Raw genomic sequence first — 19,470 nt, 5'->3', positions numbered from 1 at the left:
TACGTCTGAAAATAGGGCTCCAATACGTCGGCAAACATCTGCCCATTCATTTGAATGGGTTTGCCGACGTCCTGTAATTTACGCGTCGTTGTTTGATAGCTGTCAAACGACGACGCGTATAATGACTGCCTCGGCAAAGAAGTGCAGGACGCTTCTTTCAGACGTAATTTGAGCCGTTTTTCATTGAAGTCAATGAAGAACAGCTCAAGATTACGGGCGTCAAAGACGCCTCGCAAAATGCGAGGAGGAGCATTTACGTCTGAAACGAGGCAGCTGTTTTCTCCTGAAAACAGTCTGTCTTTTCAGACGTAAAAGCCACTCATCGCGTGCACATTCCCTTATGCACAGGCCAGTGTCACACTGATAAACGGTATCCTCTCATCCCTTTTGTAACACTGCACATTTTTGGGACTTTTCCTTCTTGGTAGTTTGGGAAATTTTGCTGGGAAAGTGTTGTCCTGGTATAATACGGGCGCACTCGCTTCCACATCTGAGACGTCCCTTCTCTTCCTGGTTGTTAAATACTAGGGCCCTGAAACTGAAAAATATTCCCCTCCAGCCTGCACCTCGGGATGTTTTTTTTTTATCACCGCCTTAGTAGTGCAATACCTTTTTTCTTTTTCGGTACATGGAGCAGTGTGCGGGCTGTTTTTTTGCGAGATAAGCTGTAGATTTTATCAGTATCATTTTGGAACATATGCGACTTTTGCTCAGTTTGCTTGTTTTTGGTCATTTAGTCGTCCAAAAAATGACAATTTTGGAATTGTTTTTTTATTTCGTTTTTTTCAGCATTCAGTGCGCTATAAGTTACATGTTAACTTTATTCTGCGGGTTGATACGATTACGGCGATACGAAATTTATATTTGTTTTATATATGTTATATGTTTTTGCACAATAAAATCACTTTTTGAAAAAAAATAAATAATCATTTATTTTCCGTGTCGCCATATTCTAAGACCCAAAACGATATTTTTGCATTAATAAAGGGAGTCTTTTTTATTGGTACTATTTTTGGGTAAATAACTATTTGATCAGTTTTAGGGTAGGAACACACACAGCATATTCAGGGCTGAAACAAGCTGCACAGCGTATCCGCCCTTAACCCCGCCGAGAATGGCATCCGGAAAAAAATCGCACCACATTGTGGTGTGTTTCTCCGGCGGAATTTCCGCTGCGAAGCGGCGCTGGAAAAAAAAACCCAAAAATGCTCATACTTATCCCACCCTCTTCTCGGCCTGTAGTCCGGCTTCCAGAGATGACGCTGCAGCCTGTGATTGGCTGCAGTGGTCACATGGCCTGCAACATCATCCAGGGAGGCCGAACTGGATAAGAAACAGGGAACTTTGGGTAAGTGTATTTTTTTTTTTTTTCCTACTTGCGATTTTTGCGGCGTAATCGTGGTGATTCCGCCCCTGGTAGACTGCGTGGTCTCTAGACTTGATATAAAACAGTGGACCAAAGTCCTGCTTTCAGATGGAAGTAAATTTTGCATTTCATTTGGAAATCTCGGTCCCAGAGTCTGGAGTAAGAGTGGAGAGGCATCAATCCAAATTTCTTGTGGTCCAGTGTGAAATTTCCACAGTCAGTGATGGTTTGGGGAGCCATGTCATCTGCTGGCGTTTCTCCACTGTGTTATATCAAGTCCACAGTCAACACAGCCGTCTACCAGGAAATTTTGGAGCACTTCATGCTTGCCTCTGCTGACAAGCTTCATGTAGATGCTGATTTCATTTTCCAGCAGGACTTGGCACCTGCCCACACTGCCAAAAGTACCAATACCTGGTGTAATAACCACAGTATCACTGCGCTTGATTGGCCGGCAAACTCTCCTGATCTAAACCCCATAGACAATCTATGGGTATTGTCAAGAGGAAGATGAGACACCAGACGAGCTGAAGACCGCTATCAAAGCAACCTGGGCTTCCATAACACCTCAGCAGTGCCACAGGCTGATCGCCTCCATGCCACGCCGCATTGATGCAGGAATTCATGCAAAAGGAGCCCCGACCAAGTTTCGAGGGCATACTGTACATACTTTTCAGTAGGACAACATTTCAGTATTAAAAGTCATATTTGAAATTGGGCATATTTAACATTCTAATTTTCTGAGACACGACATTTTGGGTTTTCGTTAACTGTTCCCATAATCATCAACATTAAAAGAAAAAAATGCTGGAAATAGATCACTCTTTGTGTAATGAATCTATATAACATATGAGTTTCACTTTTTGAATTGAATTATTGAAATAAATTTACTTTTTGAAGATATTCTAATTCATTAAGAAGGACTAGTATATTCTTTTCTGTTCCTACAGAGCTGTGGTCAATCTGCAAAAAACAATCCAAGGTCACACAGACACCATTAGCAAGAAGCGTTCCCTCTCTCTTGGTGCAGGGACAAGGAGCAGTGTTCTCACAATGCTAAGAGGTCAATAGGACACTGTAGCATCTACAAAACATTTAGTCAAGATCGAGGAGATGATATTAAGGCATGATTAAGGGGTTTCAAACTTGGCGATTATTGGCCAGACAAGCGTTCATAGAATGCTCGTTGCCGCTAATTGTCCTGTGTAAACAGGGCCGCGATCAGCATACAAACGAGCAAACGCTCGATCTGCGGATTATAATATTTTACTCTTTTTAAATGATATAGTTGTTGGCAGCACATCTCCCTGTGTAAACAGGGAGACGCGCTGCCGACGTGATAATGTATGGGGAGGACCGCTCGTCCCCATCTATAGCTCCATGTGACAGGAACAAACGAGCACCGATCAACGATGTCTCATTGATCGGCGCTCACTGCATCAGCCGATGTAAAAGGCTCAACCTATATTATTGATTTGATTCTCTTCAGTACATTCAGAATAATGAAAAGCAATAATATAAAAGAGGTCAAAACTAATTTAGGATTGCGGATTTGGACGAAAAAAGAAAAATCAGAGATATGGCATTTTTTATATATTGCCATTAACACTTACTTCAGACCATTTAAGAATGCAGGAAACACAAAAAGCATGACAACATTCTTCTGGAAAGCCAACGTCTAAGGTGAGAATGTTAAGACATATGGGGCATCTCTCAGACGTATTTAATGTTTTGGCACTGGCAGAACTACCATCATTTTCTTCACCTGCAAATCATGGAGAAAAACAGTATTAATCAAATTCAATAGATTTTCACTTGCAGAATAGAATTGGTAAATAAAGTGTCTAAGGCACTGTTCACATCTTTCCGTTGTTCTGCTCCGTCAGAGGAGTAGATCAAGGGACAAGCTGGTAGCAACTGTCGACTTCAATGGGCTCCGGCAGCTTTCTGGCGGTGCGTTCGTAGTTTTACTGGAAACAATAGCTCAGCGTGCAGCACTATTTTTTCAGGTAATTTCTGCTGAAAATATGACGGAGGTCCTTAACGAAGCCTCCGATGTAGATGAAAACCGGCGCTAAGCAAGAGGCAATATTTGCTAGGACAATGTAATGCTGTAGTGTCAGGAATACGCAAACCGCTAATACAAGAAGTTAGTCAAACATAAAACCAGCAATCCAATTGCTCAGCTACTTCCAGTTCAATTCCATCGGGCAAGCAAAAAGGTTTTTTATGACATGTTTCAGGATAGATCAGGTCCATTGGGCTCAAACTTCTGTACATTTAAATGCAAAACCTGTCCATTGAATTACCAATCGTGGATACACGAACTGGTAGCTGCGAACAATGGGGAAGATAATGGACTCCACAAGGCATATCGCTTCCTTCTCCGACCTGACAAATCTGCAGATGAGCTTAGGAAACTTAATGTCAGAGAGCCTTCAGTTATAGGTATATGTTGGCAGCATGCCATAAAGTAAAAAACCAAAAGGCATATACCTACACACGCCTCCTTGAATGTGTGCCAGAAGTACACTCTTGCCATATGTCACATCAATGGGGCCCTTTGGATATAAACGTGATGTGAACCCTGCCTAATTCGATAAAGTTCCAGTATTATGACGTGAAAATCTTGTTCATATAGCTAGCACAGTATACAAAATATACCTGACGGGTTACATGACAAATATCTGCCAATATGTCAACTAGAACTTACACTCTCAACTTAACACTTACCATCCTTCTCTTCATTTTGCTCATTTCTGGTATTTGGGGAGCACAACTTCTTGTTCTTCATCGTTCACTCAAACTTCAAAAAAACAAAAACGTTAACTTAAAAAATTGTCCCAGACTGAAGAACAAGAATAAAAAAATTAAAAATTTTTTATACAAACAAATTATTAAAACCGGCTAGTGTCCACACCGATTTCCTGATCCTTACAGCATCTCGTAGGAATGCATGGTGAAAGTAACATCTGCTACACACAGCAGACGCTGTAGGAATCGGGCAGGCACATGACAACAGTGACCGGGATCGGAGATAGTTCCGCAACATAGCCCCTGCTGCTTTAAAGAGGCTCTGTCACCAGATTTTGCAACCCCTATCTGCTATTGCAGCAGATCGGCGCTGCAATGTAGATAAGAGTAAAGTTTTTATTTTTTAAAAACGAGCATTTTTGATTCTGCAGCAGCATCGGTGTTTGCAGGTAAGTCGATGTAGCTACTTACCTGCAAACGCCGATGCTGCTGCAGAATCAACTGTAGCCTCTGGTGCCGATGTGTCCTCGCTCGTCCGACACGATGCAGGACCTGGGGCAGGAAGTGAGTGACGTCACAGCGTGATCTCTCGAGAACACGCTGTGTCTGCACTGCCAGAAGCTGGGAGTTCTGAAGAGAAGTGGATGATACTTCTCGTCAGAACGCCCAGCTAGTAAAAGTAGTAAACACGCCCCGATGTACGCACATAATACACGCCCAGTTGGACTTTTACTGTAAACACGCCCAGTTGTACTTTTGCAAGCCTCATTTGCATAAATACAAAAATGGTCATAACTTGGCCAAAAATGCTCGTTTTTTAAAAATAAAAACGTTACTGTAATCTACATTGCAGCGCCGATCTGCTGAAATAGGAGATAGGGGTTGCAAAATCTGGTGACAGAGCCTCTTTAAGTACATACAAATTAACATAGTGAAATTCCTTTAATCCAGCATCTGATAAATCTAGCCCCTTTTAAGTAGAACAGATTTGCAGTATAATGTAGAATTTCAGAAGACCAAAAGAAAACCAATAAGAAATTTCCTCTAGTTAAAAATAAATCAAAATTATAGTAGCAGATTGTGTGAATCTTATTTCGGATTGTTTTGCCTGAAGTTTCTTAACTGCTGCAATTGATTTTTATATGCTTTTCTACGACCGTATAAAAGTATAATCCAGCACCTATTGTTCCATTGCTGCCAGATGAATAGAATTTTACTATTTTTTTTTATCTGGAAGTAGACTTCAAAGTAAAATTGGCTTTTTAAGTAGCCCCACTGGTTCCTTTTGCACATTCCTGCATCAAAACAATCTTGTTTTTGTATCGCTCTGGTGTGGCACGCAAACGTCGGAGAGAACCGATGACATACCAGATCCTACGCTTTCCAATGAGAGCAGTTTTGGTATTTGATGCATCAGTTGCGACTCTGGATGTCTTTCTGAGCCAGACAAAAGAAAAAAAAAAAAAGAAAGCTGTTGCATGCATTGTTTTATCTTCTCACCCCTATAGTAGAAAAAAAAGGAATACCCACTAAACGTGACACAAGGAAAAGCTCCTATATCCGCCATCTGGGGTCACTGGAGGGCTGTACAGGGGGATAGAGGGGACAGTGACAGCAGTCCGTTCTTTTAGTTGATGTGTTCGAAGCAGGAAACATGGGCAAGCGTAAGGACCGGGGAGACTAACAAAGGCCAGATTGGGATGGCTAGATGACTGGGTCAGAGAATCTTCAAAAGGGCAGTTCTTGTGGGGTGTTCCCAGTATGCAGTGGTTAGTACCTACCGTAAGAGTTCCAAGGAAGACCAACTAGTGACCAACAGGGCCACGGGCCCCCAAAGGCTCATGGATGTGCGTGGGGAGCGAAGGCTAGCCTGTCTGGTCCAATCTCACATAAGAGCTACTGAAACACAATTTGATGAAAAAGTTACTGCTGGCTATGATAGAAAGTTCTTACGAACACTGTGCATCATTTGGGCTGCATTGCCGCAGAATAGATAGAGTGTCCATGCTGACACTCTTCTACCACCAAAAGTGCCTACAATGGGTACGTGCGCATCAGAACTGGACCACGGAGCAATGGAAGGTGACCTGGTCTGATGAATCAAGTTTTCTTTTACATCATGTGGATGGCAGGGTGCGTGTTCACCGAATGCCTGTGGAATAAATGGCACCAGGATGCACTATGGAGTCCAAACCTCGACGGGTCACAGCTGTTTTGGAACGAGAGGTATCTACATAAAAATAACGCGGTGTTCAAATTCGTGTCGAGCCCACAATGCAGATCCATTGAAGAATGTGCCATTTTGTCCGGTAAAAACAACAGACACCATGGCAGAAACCCAACGGAACCCATAAAAGTCAGTAGGCTCCATCATGCAACAAATCCAATGTCTCAGGTTTTTTTTTTTTGTTAGTTCTGATCCTATATAAGGAATAGAATGGAAAACTCCTATGCAGTTGTGAAGTCTTAGGTAGTCTGTTTTAATACGATGGCTGATCGGTGTACGCTCCCCGTTTTGTAAAGCATTAATCTAAAATCAGTGGTGGATTTTAACCCTTTCAGGTCAAAGGGTCATCAATGCCTCATTGAGCAGGCCTAAATTTTAACTCATAACTTTTGAATTACTTTGGATAACCATTTTTTTTTTATATTTTTGTCGCTAATTAACCTACTATTCCTGGTTGCCTATTCTAACACTAAGGGGCACAGTATATCCAAAGTAAATGTAGATATAGAAAACTTGCAGCACTCCAGTGTGAAAAAATGGTGGTTTATTCAGTCAAACATAAAGCGACGTTTCAATCCTACAATAGGACCTTTATCAAGCATAGTGTCACATCAAAAAACTGCAAGCATATATAGGGCAGAGATTCATTTGCATAATTAATCTCATTAAAACACACAAAGTGCATGGTGGAAAAAAATCATCATCCACAAGTGATTTAAGGTATCAGTCAAGATGTCAATTTGATACATAAAGTGCAAGTGCTCATACAAAGTATCGTGAACAACGATATAAAATACAAAATTCATAAAATCAAGTGATTAAGACACAATCAAATATGCCTCAGTTGTGTTAGAATGAAGTGTAGTAGATCCACTCACCAATCAGAACTTCAGGTTTTTATTAGTATAACAATCAGGTTTCGTAGCAATGCTCAGCTGTAAGCCACGTTGTGATCAGAATGTACCGGTATGTAGTGCGCATGCGTGAGGGTTAGGAGCGGAAGTGTCCAGTTGCCAGGCAACAAGACGCTCTAGAGACGTGGTGACGACACAGTGCTTACCATCGTGTAAGTATCGTAGATGACGGTGTCCTCAGTTACCAAGCAACCGGTCCGGATCCACCACACACACAATAAGGTACAATGTTAATATCGCTCTTCTGTATTAAATTATGTCGACAACATTGCTATTGCGAGCCGAACAGTACATAATGGAAAAAATCCATATATAATGGTGCTCCTAGAGGTAAGTAACGGAGATATATAAAGTAAAAAGATTAACAGCCCATCTGCATATCAGACCTTCGTCATTGTAATAAGAAAATTGCTATTTTAGATCTACACGTGGGTATGTGGATCTCTGATCACATTCACGTGATCAGAACGATCACACTCCCAGGATTTCCAGAAATCACTTAGTGACATCTTCATGCACATAGGATGTTCCATCAACCACTCACGTGTATATGCAGATGGGCTGTTAATCTTTTTACTTTATATATCTCCGTTACTTACCTCTAGGAGCACCATTATATATGGATTTTTTCCATTATGTACTGTTCGGCTCGCAATAGCAATGTTGTCGACATAATTTAATACATAAGAGCGATATTAACATTGTACCTTATTGTGTGTGGTGGATCCGGACCGGTTGCTTGGTAACTGAGGACACCGTCATCTACGATACTTACACGATTGTACGCACTGTCGTCACCATGTCTCTAGAGCGTCTTGTTGCCTGGCAACTGGACACTTCCGCTCCCAACCCTCACGCATGCGCACTACATACCGGTACATTCTGATCACAACGTGGCTTACAGCTGAGCATTGCTACGAAACCTGATTGTTATACTAATAAAAACCTGAAGTTCTGATTGGTGAGTGGATCTACTACACTTCATTCTAACACAACTGAGGCATATTTGATTGTGTCTTAATCACTTGATTTTATATCGTTGTTCACGATACTTTGTATGAGCACTTGCACTTTATGTATCAAATTGACATCTTGACTGACACCTTAAATCACTTGTGGATGATTATTTTTTTCCACCATGCACTTTGTGTGTTTTAATGAGATTAATTATGCAAATGAATCTCTGCCCTATATATGCTTGCAGTTTTTGATGTGACACTATGCTTGATAAAGGTCCTATTGTAGGATTGAAACGTCGCTTTATGTTTGACTGAATAAACCACCATTTTTTCACACTGGAGTGCTGCAAGTTTTCTCTTTCTATATTTGATATTCCGTCCTAGGATCAGGACGACTTGCTGGGCACCCGTACCAGTTTTTTTGTGAGTGCTGCTCTCTGCACGTGCATATATATATATATATATATATATATATGCATCTTAATAAACTAGGCACATCTTACTCCAACTTTCTTTAGATTATGACTGACATATAAAACGCCAGTCTTCATTATTTCTCCTCTGTCTTTTCAGATCCCCTTGGCTGCATGCAGAGAAGGATGGGCCATTGAGAGTATATAGCCGGTCATCAGTGCTCCAAGCAGCGCAGCAAAGATTAGCTGGCAGTTGGTGGCACGTTGCTTAGTGGAACTCCTTTCTGAAGACAAGTAAAACTAGGGCTCCTAAAGAATCCCATTACAATTCCGGTCTACCACTTATGATGTACATTTCAGGTCTTTGGTCATTTATAATTTATGGAATAAAAATGTCTGCACATTGACATGATCCTTGCTCGAATGCACTACGTCAATTTATACATGGCACTTTTACATTAATCTGTTGTATTATTGTCATAGGTTTGAACTTTAGTGCCATAAATTACGATTGTTGTATATTCTAGGTGACTATGTTTGGGGCTAGGTGACCCACTGTGTATTAATCCTTTTAATTATAACTGTAGAACATTTGTAGTGTGATTTCATGTGGAAACATCATTAATAATTTTAATAGTGAGATTTTTGGTTGGATTGAAAATAGAAGAGAAGTAGGGAGTACCATTCAATGTTTGCTGATTCCCATAGCAATTGTTTTAATGTGCACCCTCCCACCCCACACGTACTTTGTATCTTGGTATCAACTACCGATCAAGTTTACACAACTCTGGCATCACGATAGCTGGTAAAGGTTCAGGAGTTTAGGAAAACACTATTTACGCCTTATTATACAGATTGTAGTTCGAACGCACCAAAGACGGAGGATATAAAGAGCTTTCATAGTGGTTATCACTTGTTTATATATCTGTACGAGTTTTGACGTGACATTTCACACACACACGTCATAAGCAAGGCTGTGGAATCGTACAGACTCCAACTTAAAAATACTCATATTTATATTGTATTCGTTTATTAAATATATAGATTTATTCACATTTACTTTCATAGGAATTTAGAAAGGTTTATAAATTGTAATCAAATATGTTCTGTTCATCACTGGATTCAGCGGTCATTACCACAGTCAGATAAAAGAAATGGCTAGATGTGGGGTAGGATAAATTTCTTGTCCTGGAACCGGCGAGGTATGGGGGAGGCAATAAAACGGAGGGCTATATTTGACTTCCTGAAAGGGCAGTCTGCTGGGGTGATGGGATTACAGGAAACGCATTTTACCACTGATACTGTGCAACAGGAACATAGGGTTTGGATTAGGCACAGTTTCCACTCCTTTCATTCCACATACTCAAGGGGGGTTAGTCTCCTGGTTCAAAGGGATGTACCTTTTTGCTGTTTGGCTTCCTTTAGGGATGGGGAGGGCAGGTATGTAGGGGTACATTGTAAATTATTTAACTGGGAATGTATAATTGTGGTGCTGTATGTGCCTCCCCCGTACTCTGTGGTTCCAATACGTGAGGTGTTGGAGCGGCTGGCTGGTTGTCCTGTGGTTCCGATCATACTAATGGGGGACTTCAACAACATAATGGACAAAGTGCGCGATAAGTTTCCAAAAGGGGGGGGTAGGAGAGGTTGATCTGACGCGTTTTGGGAAGTATATGGCAGAGGTTGGGTTTACGGATATATGGCGGGCGAAGTGGCCATCTACTACGCAATATTCTTGTGTGTCATCTACATATGGATCGTTATCCCGAATAGATTTGACGTTTAGTAACGGGTTGGGGATTAGGTGTGTGGAGGGGGTGGAGTATTTGCCACGGTCGCTGTCTGATCACTCCCCGATGTTAGTGAAGGTCCGAACCAGTCCGCAGGTGGGGGGGGGGGGTTAAGAATGCACTGGAGGCTGAACCCGTTCTGGATACAATTGGTGGGGGGAGGAGAAAATAACTACGAGCCTGCGGGAATATTTTGAGTTTAATAAAAGGTACGGTTCCTACAGATATCCTATGGGATGCTATGAAGGCGAATATAAGGGGGGGGGTGTATATCCGGGAGATCACGATCATAAAGAATAAATCACAACAAGTGGGTGAACATTTGACGGGTAGGGTGACATTAACCAAGGAAAGACATATCGCCAATAACAGCAGAAACGCTGGCTCAGTGGAAGGTAGCCCAAAAACTACTCAGGGAGCATCAGCTGGAACAAGCGGATAATAAAAGATTGTTTATGCAACAAAAATACTATGAGGAGGGAGAAATGACAGGCAGATTGTTGGCTAATATCGCTAGGCCTCCGCGGGAAGGTGCGTTCATCCACCAATTGCAGGATAAAGAAGGGGCACTGGTAGGGAAAACCGGGGATATATTGGGTGTGTTGAAATCATATTATAATGAGCTGTATCGCTCCAGGGTAGATTACTCGGAGGATCTTCTGACAGACTATCTAGCTGGTATGACGTGGGTTACTCTGGGGGGAGGAGAGGGAGTTACTGGAGTAGCCAATTACTTTGGAGGAACTGCAGGAAGCGGTGAGTTCTATGGCGAATGAAAAGGCTCCAGGGATGGATGGCATACCTACCGAATTGTACAAAACATATGGGGGGGGGGGGGGGAGCTTCTGCCAGAGTTACTGGAGGTGTTCAAGGACAGTTTTACAAGGGGGCGTCTGCCGCAGACTATGTACGAAGCCGCAATAGTAGTTATTCCTAAAGACGGGAAAGACCGGACACAACCTGACTCTTACCGACCAATATCCCTGCTGCCCTCTGACATAAAAAGTTTGGCAAAGGTCCTAGCTAACAGGCTGACAAGAGTAGTGACTACAGTAGTGGGCCCGGATCAGTCGGGATTCATGCCATCACGATCTACCGATCTACAGCGGTTAATCTACGAAGATTATTCCTGAACTTGCAGACAGATGCTGGAGACGCACAGTGTAGGGCAGTGCTGTCTTTAGACGCCGCTAAGGAGTTTGATAGTGTGGAGTGGGGGTACTTATGGGCTGTTCTGGAGCGGTTTGGTTTTGGGAGGAAATTTATTACATGGGTAAAATTGCTGTATAGGGAACAAGTAGCTAGAATTAGAGCCAATGGAATGATGTCGGACTCTTTTGGGCTGGGGAGGGGGACGCGTCAGGGCTGCCCACTTTCCCCGTTACTGTTCGCTCTGGCGATCAAACCCCTGGCAAATGTAGTGAGGCAACATCCGGGTATAGAAGGGTTTCACTGTGGGGACTTGGAGGAGCGCATAGCACTATATGCGGATGATATTTTGTTGTTCTTGGGAGAGGTAGACCGGTCACTGCCAGTGATAATGACTGTATTGGAAAGGTTTGGTAGATTTTCAGGGCTGCAAATTAATTGGAATAAGTCGGCACTGTTGCCACTTACGCCACTGGATACGCCATTGGAGGTGGGGGGAATCAATGTACCCTGTGTCACGGAGTTTAAATATCTGGGGATTAAGGTCTCGGCGAGGGTGCAGGATTTTGTCACTCTAAATGTGAAGCCATTATTGGACAAACTAAAAGATAAGACTAAAATATGGCTTGGGCTGCCACTTTCAGCGTTAGGTCGAGCAAACCCGATTAAAATGATTCTGATGCCTCAGGTGTTGTGCATAATGTCCCAGTGTGGTTGCCCAAGTACTGGTTCAGGAGAATACATAATCTGTTTAGGGACCTAGTGTGGAAAAGGGGGATCCCCAGGATCAAATTGGAAAAAATTACCAACGGACCAGGGAGGTTTAGCTCTCCCAAATGCGTGGATATATTATCTGGCGGCTCAACTGCAACACTTTAAAGGCTGGAAGAATAGGGAAGAATGGGACTCTAGTGGGAAACTGCTGTTTTATTTGAGTCAGCGCACGGATATGCTGGAGGCCATGGAGTCTCAAATTGCGGAGGGAGGCGAGAGGGAAGCCGACTTTGCTATTAATACATAGGGTATGGTGGGAGTGTAAGAAACTATCAGGCGTTACAGGGTGTTCCAACTACATGCCTATATGGGACAACACATACCTATGGGAATTCAATATCTTGGACGGTTTTCAGGAATGGGAACAAACAGGGCTCAGATACGTATACCAGCTGTATGAGGGAGGAAGTCTCAAACTGTTCTCACAATTGCAGGAGGAGTTTGGATTCCCACATCGGATGTTCTACCAATACCTCCAATTACATCATGCAGCACAAGCCCAAAGTAGATCGGTGGACTTGAGCTGCTCCACTACGGGGGTGGTGGAACAGGTATTAGGGGCAAAGGACACAAAAGGGATTATCTCTGTGCTATATGGTACGTTGCTTTCCAAATTCCTTGGAAATCCGCTGTCGGAGATCAGACGTAAATGGGAAGACGACATGGGGATTTTAACAGGACGAGTGGGAGGAGATACTTGAATCGTCCAAAGTACTCTCCATTAGTGTAACACACAGGATTTCGCAACTTTTTCTCCTACATATGGTGTATAGGACGCCTAAGGTGTTATGGCAAATGCGGCTCAGACCAACGAAGGAGTGTCCCAGATGTTCGTTTGATGGGGCAGACTTAAAGCATATGTTCTGGAGCTGTCCAATGCTAAATGAATACTGGAGGGAGGTTAGAGGCATGGTAACGAGGGTATATGGGGGGGGGGATTTCCCGTTGGACCCTAAGATCTTTCTCTTGGGTTGTATGGGGAGGAGATGGGGCTGAATTACTGTCTATTAAAAAGGTTTTGTACCATGCAAGGAAAGTGATAGCAAAATATTGGCTGCAAGCGGATCCCCCGGAGGTGTCTGAACTGGCTGGATATGTTAATCACACGGTATCGTTGGAACATCGGATATATTTGAAACGTGGGGCAATGCACAAATATGATAAACAATGGGGTAAATGGGTACACAGTTATGGAACGGCAGGGCAGTAGGAGACTTCTTAAGGTGATTTGGCCAGGGGATTTTCTCTATTTCCTTTACTGGTTGGAAGAGCCAGGGAAAGGAGGTGGTACTGCGGGGGGGGGGGGGAAGTTAAGTTGAGGGGGGGGAGGGGGGGGGTTCACTATAAATGTACTGGATACTCTAAAATAAAACTGAAAATTTATTATTTTCTGGTTTACATAAGATGTATAATGTATGATGTTTACTCAATAAAAACTTGTTTGATTTAAAAAAAATAAAAAATAATATGTTCTGTTCGATCAATCTAAAGATATTCTTACACGGCCCAACGTAATCGAGCGCCGATCAATGAGACAGCTCGCTGAATGGTGCTGGTTTGCTCCTTTCACAAGGAGCTAGTATGTGGACAAGCGCTTGTTATTCCGATCGCTCGTCCCCATAAATTTCCACCAAGTTTGTAGTACATGTCGCTGCTTACACAGGGAGAGGTGCTGCCGACAAACAATAAAAGTTTACGCATTTAAAACTACGCAATCAGCCAATGAAAGAGCATTTGCTCGTTCATCGGCAGATCGTTGCCGTTTACACGGGGCAATTATCGGGAACGAGTGTTCTACGAAACCTAGTTTGTCCGATAATTGGCCATCGACGCCGCGCAATGCGATTACTGGGTACCAACGGGTTGCCATGGCAGCCGGGGGCCTAAAAAGGCTTCAAGGCCTGCCATGGCTATTTTCCAAGGCAACGGCTTAATAGATTGCCTGTTTATTATGGACCGAGAATTAAGCCTTGGTATAAAATTATACCAAAGCCTCATATTAGCGATCAAATGATCGGATTGTGAAGTCGCCTAGTGGGAGTGTGTTTAAAAAAAACAAAACAAAAACATAAAAGTGGTTTTATTGTGCAAAAGTAATTAAAAAAAACAAACAAACATATAGGGTATCACTTCAATCGTAGCATCCCATATAATAAAAAGTCAACACTACATTTAACCTGTGCATGCCACGACGTACTAGTGCGGGGTGATGTTTGGAGCGAGCTCACCCGGTGAGCCTGCTCCATACTGAGCGAATGTCAGCTGCGTTTTACAGCAGACACCCGCTAAGCCTGCTCCGTACGAAGTGGGTGTCAGCTGCGTTCAACAGTGAGACCCGGGACGGACGGCCAGGAACAGCAATCGCGCTGTTCCTGGCCCTTTAACCCCTTAGGAGCAGTGATCAAGCATCTAAAACGTTAGAAAGAGGGGGGCGTCCCCCTCTGACAGCTCATGGGTCCCTTTTCGATGCGCTCGGGAGGCGGAACAATGGTTGTTATGGCAGTCCAGGGACCTAATGAAGGCCCCCACGGCTGCCTATCTTCATCTCCTGTTAAGCCCTGCCTCTAGCAATAGCTAATTAAAAAAAGTTCAAATAAAGAAAAAAAAAAAAAAAAAAGAAAAAAGAAACCTTAAACCCCACTTTTCCCATTGTTCACTGAAGTAATGTAAAAAAAATAAATAAAAAAATTGGTATCGCTGCGTCCGTAAATTATTTTTAAAATATAGCATTATTTAACATGTACGGTGAACACCGTAAAAAGAAAAAATATATAAACCGCCAGAATCGCTGTATTTTGGTCACTTCATAGCCCACAAAAAAAACACACAAAAAAAAAAAGTCTCATGTAGCCCAAAATTGTACCAATAGAAACTACAGCTCGCCCGGCAAAAAATAAGCCCTCATACCGCTCAAATCGATGGAAAAATAAAGTTATGGCTCTTAGGCTGGATTCACACGAGAATGTTCGGTCCGTAAAGCATAAAGCTAACATAGGTCATAACTCCGTCAAAAATTATAGTTTTTCTAAATAAAAAAACACTGCTGTAATCTACATTACAGCGCCGATCAGATTATATAGGAGATAGGGCACTTAGGGCTGATTCAGACGACTGTGGTGTTTTGCCTGCGCAAAAGCCACTTACCTGCTCCATGAGGCAGCATCATATGATGCGCGGCTGCGTGCTTTTTGCGCTTCCGCCATCGTTATGACACGCCATTTGGATGTTTGTAAACAGAAAAGCACGTGGTGCTTTTCTGTTTTCATTCATCCTTTTGACAGCTGTGACGCGAAACAGGCAGTTCGCACAGAAGTGCTTCCTGCGTCGTTTTCACGCACCTATTGACTTCAATGGGTGCGTGGTGCGCGAAATACGGCCAGATATTGAACATGTTGCGCTTTTTACGCAGCGGACAAACGCTGCGCAAAAAGCACGGACTGTCTGTACTGCCCCATAGACTTCTATTGGTCCATGCGAGCCGCGTGAAAACCACGCGGCCTGCAGGGACGCAATTCACGGTCGTGTGAATCCGCCCTTATAATGTGGTGACAGAGCCTCTTTAAAGAGGCTCTGTCATCAGATTTTGCAACCCCTATCTGCTATTGCAGCAGATCGGCGCTGCAATGTAGATTACAGTAACGTTTTTATTTTTAAAAAACGAGCATTTTTGGCCAAGTTATGACCATTTTTGTATTTATGCAAATGAGGCTTGCAAAAGTCCAACTGGGCGTGTTTAAAGTAAAAGTCCAACTGGGCGTGTTGAAAAGTAAAAGTCCAACTGGGCGTGTATTATGTGCGTACATCGGGGCGTGTTTACTACTTTTACTAGCTGGGCTTTCTGACGAGAAGTATCATCCACTTCTCTTCAGAACGCCCAGCTTCTGGCAGTGCAGACACAGCGTGTTCGAGAGATCACGCTGTGACGTCACTTCCCCAGGTCCTGCATCTTGTCGGACGAGCGAGGACACATCGGCACCAGAGGCTACAGATGATTCTGCAGCAGCATCGGCGTTTGCAGGTAAATCGATGTAGCTACTTACCTGCAAACGCTGATGCTGCTGCAGAATCAACTGTAGCCTCTGGTGCTGATGTGGCCGACACGATGCAGGACCTGTGAGTGACGTCACAGATCTGCACTGCACTGCTGTGTTGTGAAGAGAAGTGGATGATACTTATCAGAACGCCCAGCTAGTAAAAGAAGTAAAAACGCCCCGATGTACGCACATAATACACGCCCAGTTGTACTTTTGCAAGCCTCATTTGCATAAATACAAAAATGGCCATAACTTGGCCAAAAATGCTCGTTTTTTAAAAATAAAAACGTTACTGTAATCTACATTGCAGCGCCGATCTGCTGCAATAGCAGATAGGGGTTGCAAAATCTGGTGACAGAGCCTCTTTAACACCAAGAAAGTCCTGGCTCTTAGGGGGTTAATCACTGTACATAATAAAAAGCCTGGAGTGCCAGCTGTTTAGCTCACAGATGGTTGCCTAGACTGGATACAATTGTAGCATTCTCTAAAATGAGGGGATCTTGAAGACAGCGAGGGATTGAAAGTCAATCACAAAGTTGCATTACTTTTTTTAATTCTGTTTTTATTTATTTATCTATCATAAGTGCATGACAGAGACATAAAACAATTCACGACTCTGATATACATTTGTTACATGAGCACAAATAAGTTGCATTACTTTTACGCCGCATGCACACGTCCGTGTGCGTTGGCAGAGTCCCGTCAGTGATCCGAGGAACTATAGAACATGTCCTATCTGTCCTTGGATCGGAACTACATAAAGCTGTATGGTCTTGGCAACATCAGTGACTTGGGGTGACTCGCAAATGTCTAGGGATGCCTTGACAGACTGTCAAATCCTTAAAGAGGCTCTGTCACCAGATTTTCAAACCCCTATCTCGTATTGCAGCAGATCGGTGCTGCAATGTAGATAACAGTAACGTTGTTTTTTTTCAAAAACGAGCATTTTTGGCCAAGTTATGACCATTTTTATATTTATGCAAATGAGCCTTTCTTAAGTATAACTGAGCGTTTAAAGTTATGTCCAACTGGGCGTGTATTGTGTGTAACATCTTGGCGTTTTTACTTGTTTTACTAGCTGGGCGTTGTGAATAGAAGTGTATGATGCTGACGAATCAGAATCATCCACTTCTCTTCGTTACCACCCAGCTTCTAGCAGTGCACAGACACACAGCGTGTCCTCGCGAGATCACGCTGTGACGTCACTCACTTCCTCCCACAGGAACTTCATCGCGTCGGATGCGCGAGGACACGCTGTGTGTCTGAACTGTCAGAAGCTGGGTGGTAACGAAGAGAAGTGGATGATGCTGATTCGTCATCATACACTTCTATTCACAACGCCCAGCAAGTAAAACAAGTAAAAACGCCCAGATGTTACAAACACAATACACGCCCAGATGTACACACACAATACACGCCCAGTTGGACATAAGAAAGGCTCATTTGCATAAAAATAAAAATGGTCATAACTTGGCCAAAAATGCTCGTTTTTGAAAAAAAACAACGTTACTGTTATCTACATTGCAGCGCCGATCTGCTGCAATAGGAGATAGGGGTTTGAAAATCTGGTGACAGAGCCTCTTTAAGGTTCCCAAGCAGCGTGTCCAACCTGGAACCCACAGGACATTCACAATGTGGTGCGATTTTTCAGAGGGAAATTCCGCTGCGGAGGAAAGACGTTCATACTCCATCCTCGGACGTCCGCTCTGGCCTCCCTTGACGTTTCAGGCCATGTCATGTTGCACCCTGTGACTGGCTGCAGCGGTCACATTGAATGCAACGTCATCTCAGGATGCCGGACTGCAGGAAGGAGGGAGTAGGATTTTTTTTTTGTTTTCTCCTGGCGTTGCGATTTTTGCAATGTAAACGCTGTGATTGCGCGGCAAAAGTCAACGCTTTGCTTTCTGTTGCGGGTTTTGCATCCCCATTGAATTCAATATTAAAATTATTGCGACCTCTGGTACAAGACCTGTCCATATGCCCTATTAGGGTATGTTCACACACTTAGCAAAATATGTCTGAAAATCTGGAGCTGTTTTCAAGCGAAAACAGCTCCTGATTTTCAGAAGTTTTTGTAACAACTCGCGTTTTTCGCTGCGTATTTTACGGCCGTTATTGGAGCTGTTTTTCAATGGAGTCAATGAAAAACGCCTCCAAAAACCTCCCAAGAAATGACCTGCACTTATTTTGACGTGGCGCCATTTTACACTCCGTATTTTGACGATGCGTAAAATTAAGCCTCGTGGGAACAGAACACCATAAATCCCATTGCAAGCAATGAGCAGATATTTAGAGGCGTAAGGGTGCTGTTTTTTCAGGCGTAATTTGAGGCGTAAACGGCCCAAATTACGTCTGAAACCACTGCGTGTGAACATACCCTTAGAATGCGAGTATTAGCATACAGTCATGTGGGTGCTGTCAGCTTCACCAGATATTATCAGCTGGTCACTGCTGGTTCCAGCATTCTGATTCAAGGCAAAGATTTGGCTGTTCTGATGGGACAACCGCTTATGGCTTTATTCACACGAGCGTGTCAGATCTGCATTTACAAAAAAACCTGACTGTTTTTCATCCATATTACGGTCCGTGTTGCATCCGTGGGTCGTCTGTTTTTCTCCTCTGCAAGCACTACCTGGTTTCACTTTTGTTTCACTGCATCTCTTAGCAACTGATCAGTGAAAAACAGACAGCACACGGAGGTCATCCGCATGCGGTCTGTTTTTTTTTCACATGTCCATAAACCTTAGTAGGCAAGTGATCTGCAAAAACAGACCAGAGTAGGACATGCTGTGAGCTTATTGCAATGGCCACACACTCCCTAATTTTTTTTTTTTTTAAAAACAGTATAAAAGGGAAGACTTACATGTCTTCACTTTTGTATCCACTCCTGTGTTTGGCTAAAAACACTGCATACGTGACTCCAGCGTTCAGGTATGTTCACATAAGAAAATCTGCACCAACACATGCAGATTTCTTGTGGATTTGCTGCTGTATACTCACCCTCCCAATCTTCTGCCTATCCCCTGGTATTGCTAGGCCTGTCCTTGTCTCAGTATGCTGGCCACGACACGTCATTGCTGGATGCCAGGA

At 43.1% G+C, this 19,470-nt stretch overlaps 1 protein-coding gene across 5 annotated transcripts in view; it reads right to left on the bottom strand.

Annotated features, from left to right (window-relative positions):
* Positions 1–19,470, bottom strand: part of SCAF11 (SR-related CTD associated factor 11) — a 69,203-nt gene that overhangs the window by 46,233 nt on the left and 3,500 nt on the right. For all 5 annotated transcript variants that reach the window (XM_075857028.1, XM_075857027.1, XM_075857026.1 and 2 more), the window contains exons 2-3: positions 4,100–4,172; positions 2,980–3,131 (exon numbers count right to left, since the gene is read on the bottom strand). In XM_075857028.1, the coding sequence (XP_075713143.1) occupies positions 2,980–3,131; positions 4,100–4,160 (213 nt within the window). In that variant the 5' untranslated portion in view covers positions 4,161–4,172. The remainder of the gene's footprint in view (positions 1–2,979; positions 3,132–4,099; positions 4,173–19,470) is intronic.

Source organism: Rhinoderma darwinii, chromosome 3 (genome assembly GCF_050947455.1).
Source record: "Rhinoderma darwinii isolate aRhiDar2 chromosome 3, aRhiDar2.hap1, whole genome shotgun sequence".
Classification (NCBI taxonomy): domain Eukaryota; kingdom Metazoa; phylum Chordata; class Amphibia; order Anura; family Rhinodermatidae; genus Rhinoderma; species Rhinoderma darwinii.
The sequence above is the reverse complement of the archived record's forward strand: the minus strand, read 5'-3'. Positions and strand labels throughout refer to the sequence as shown.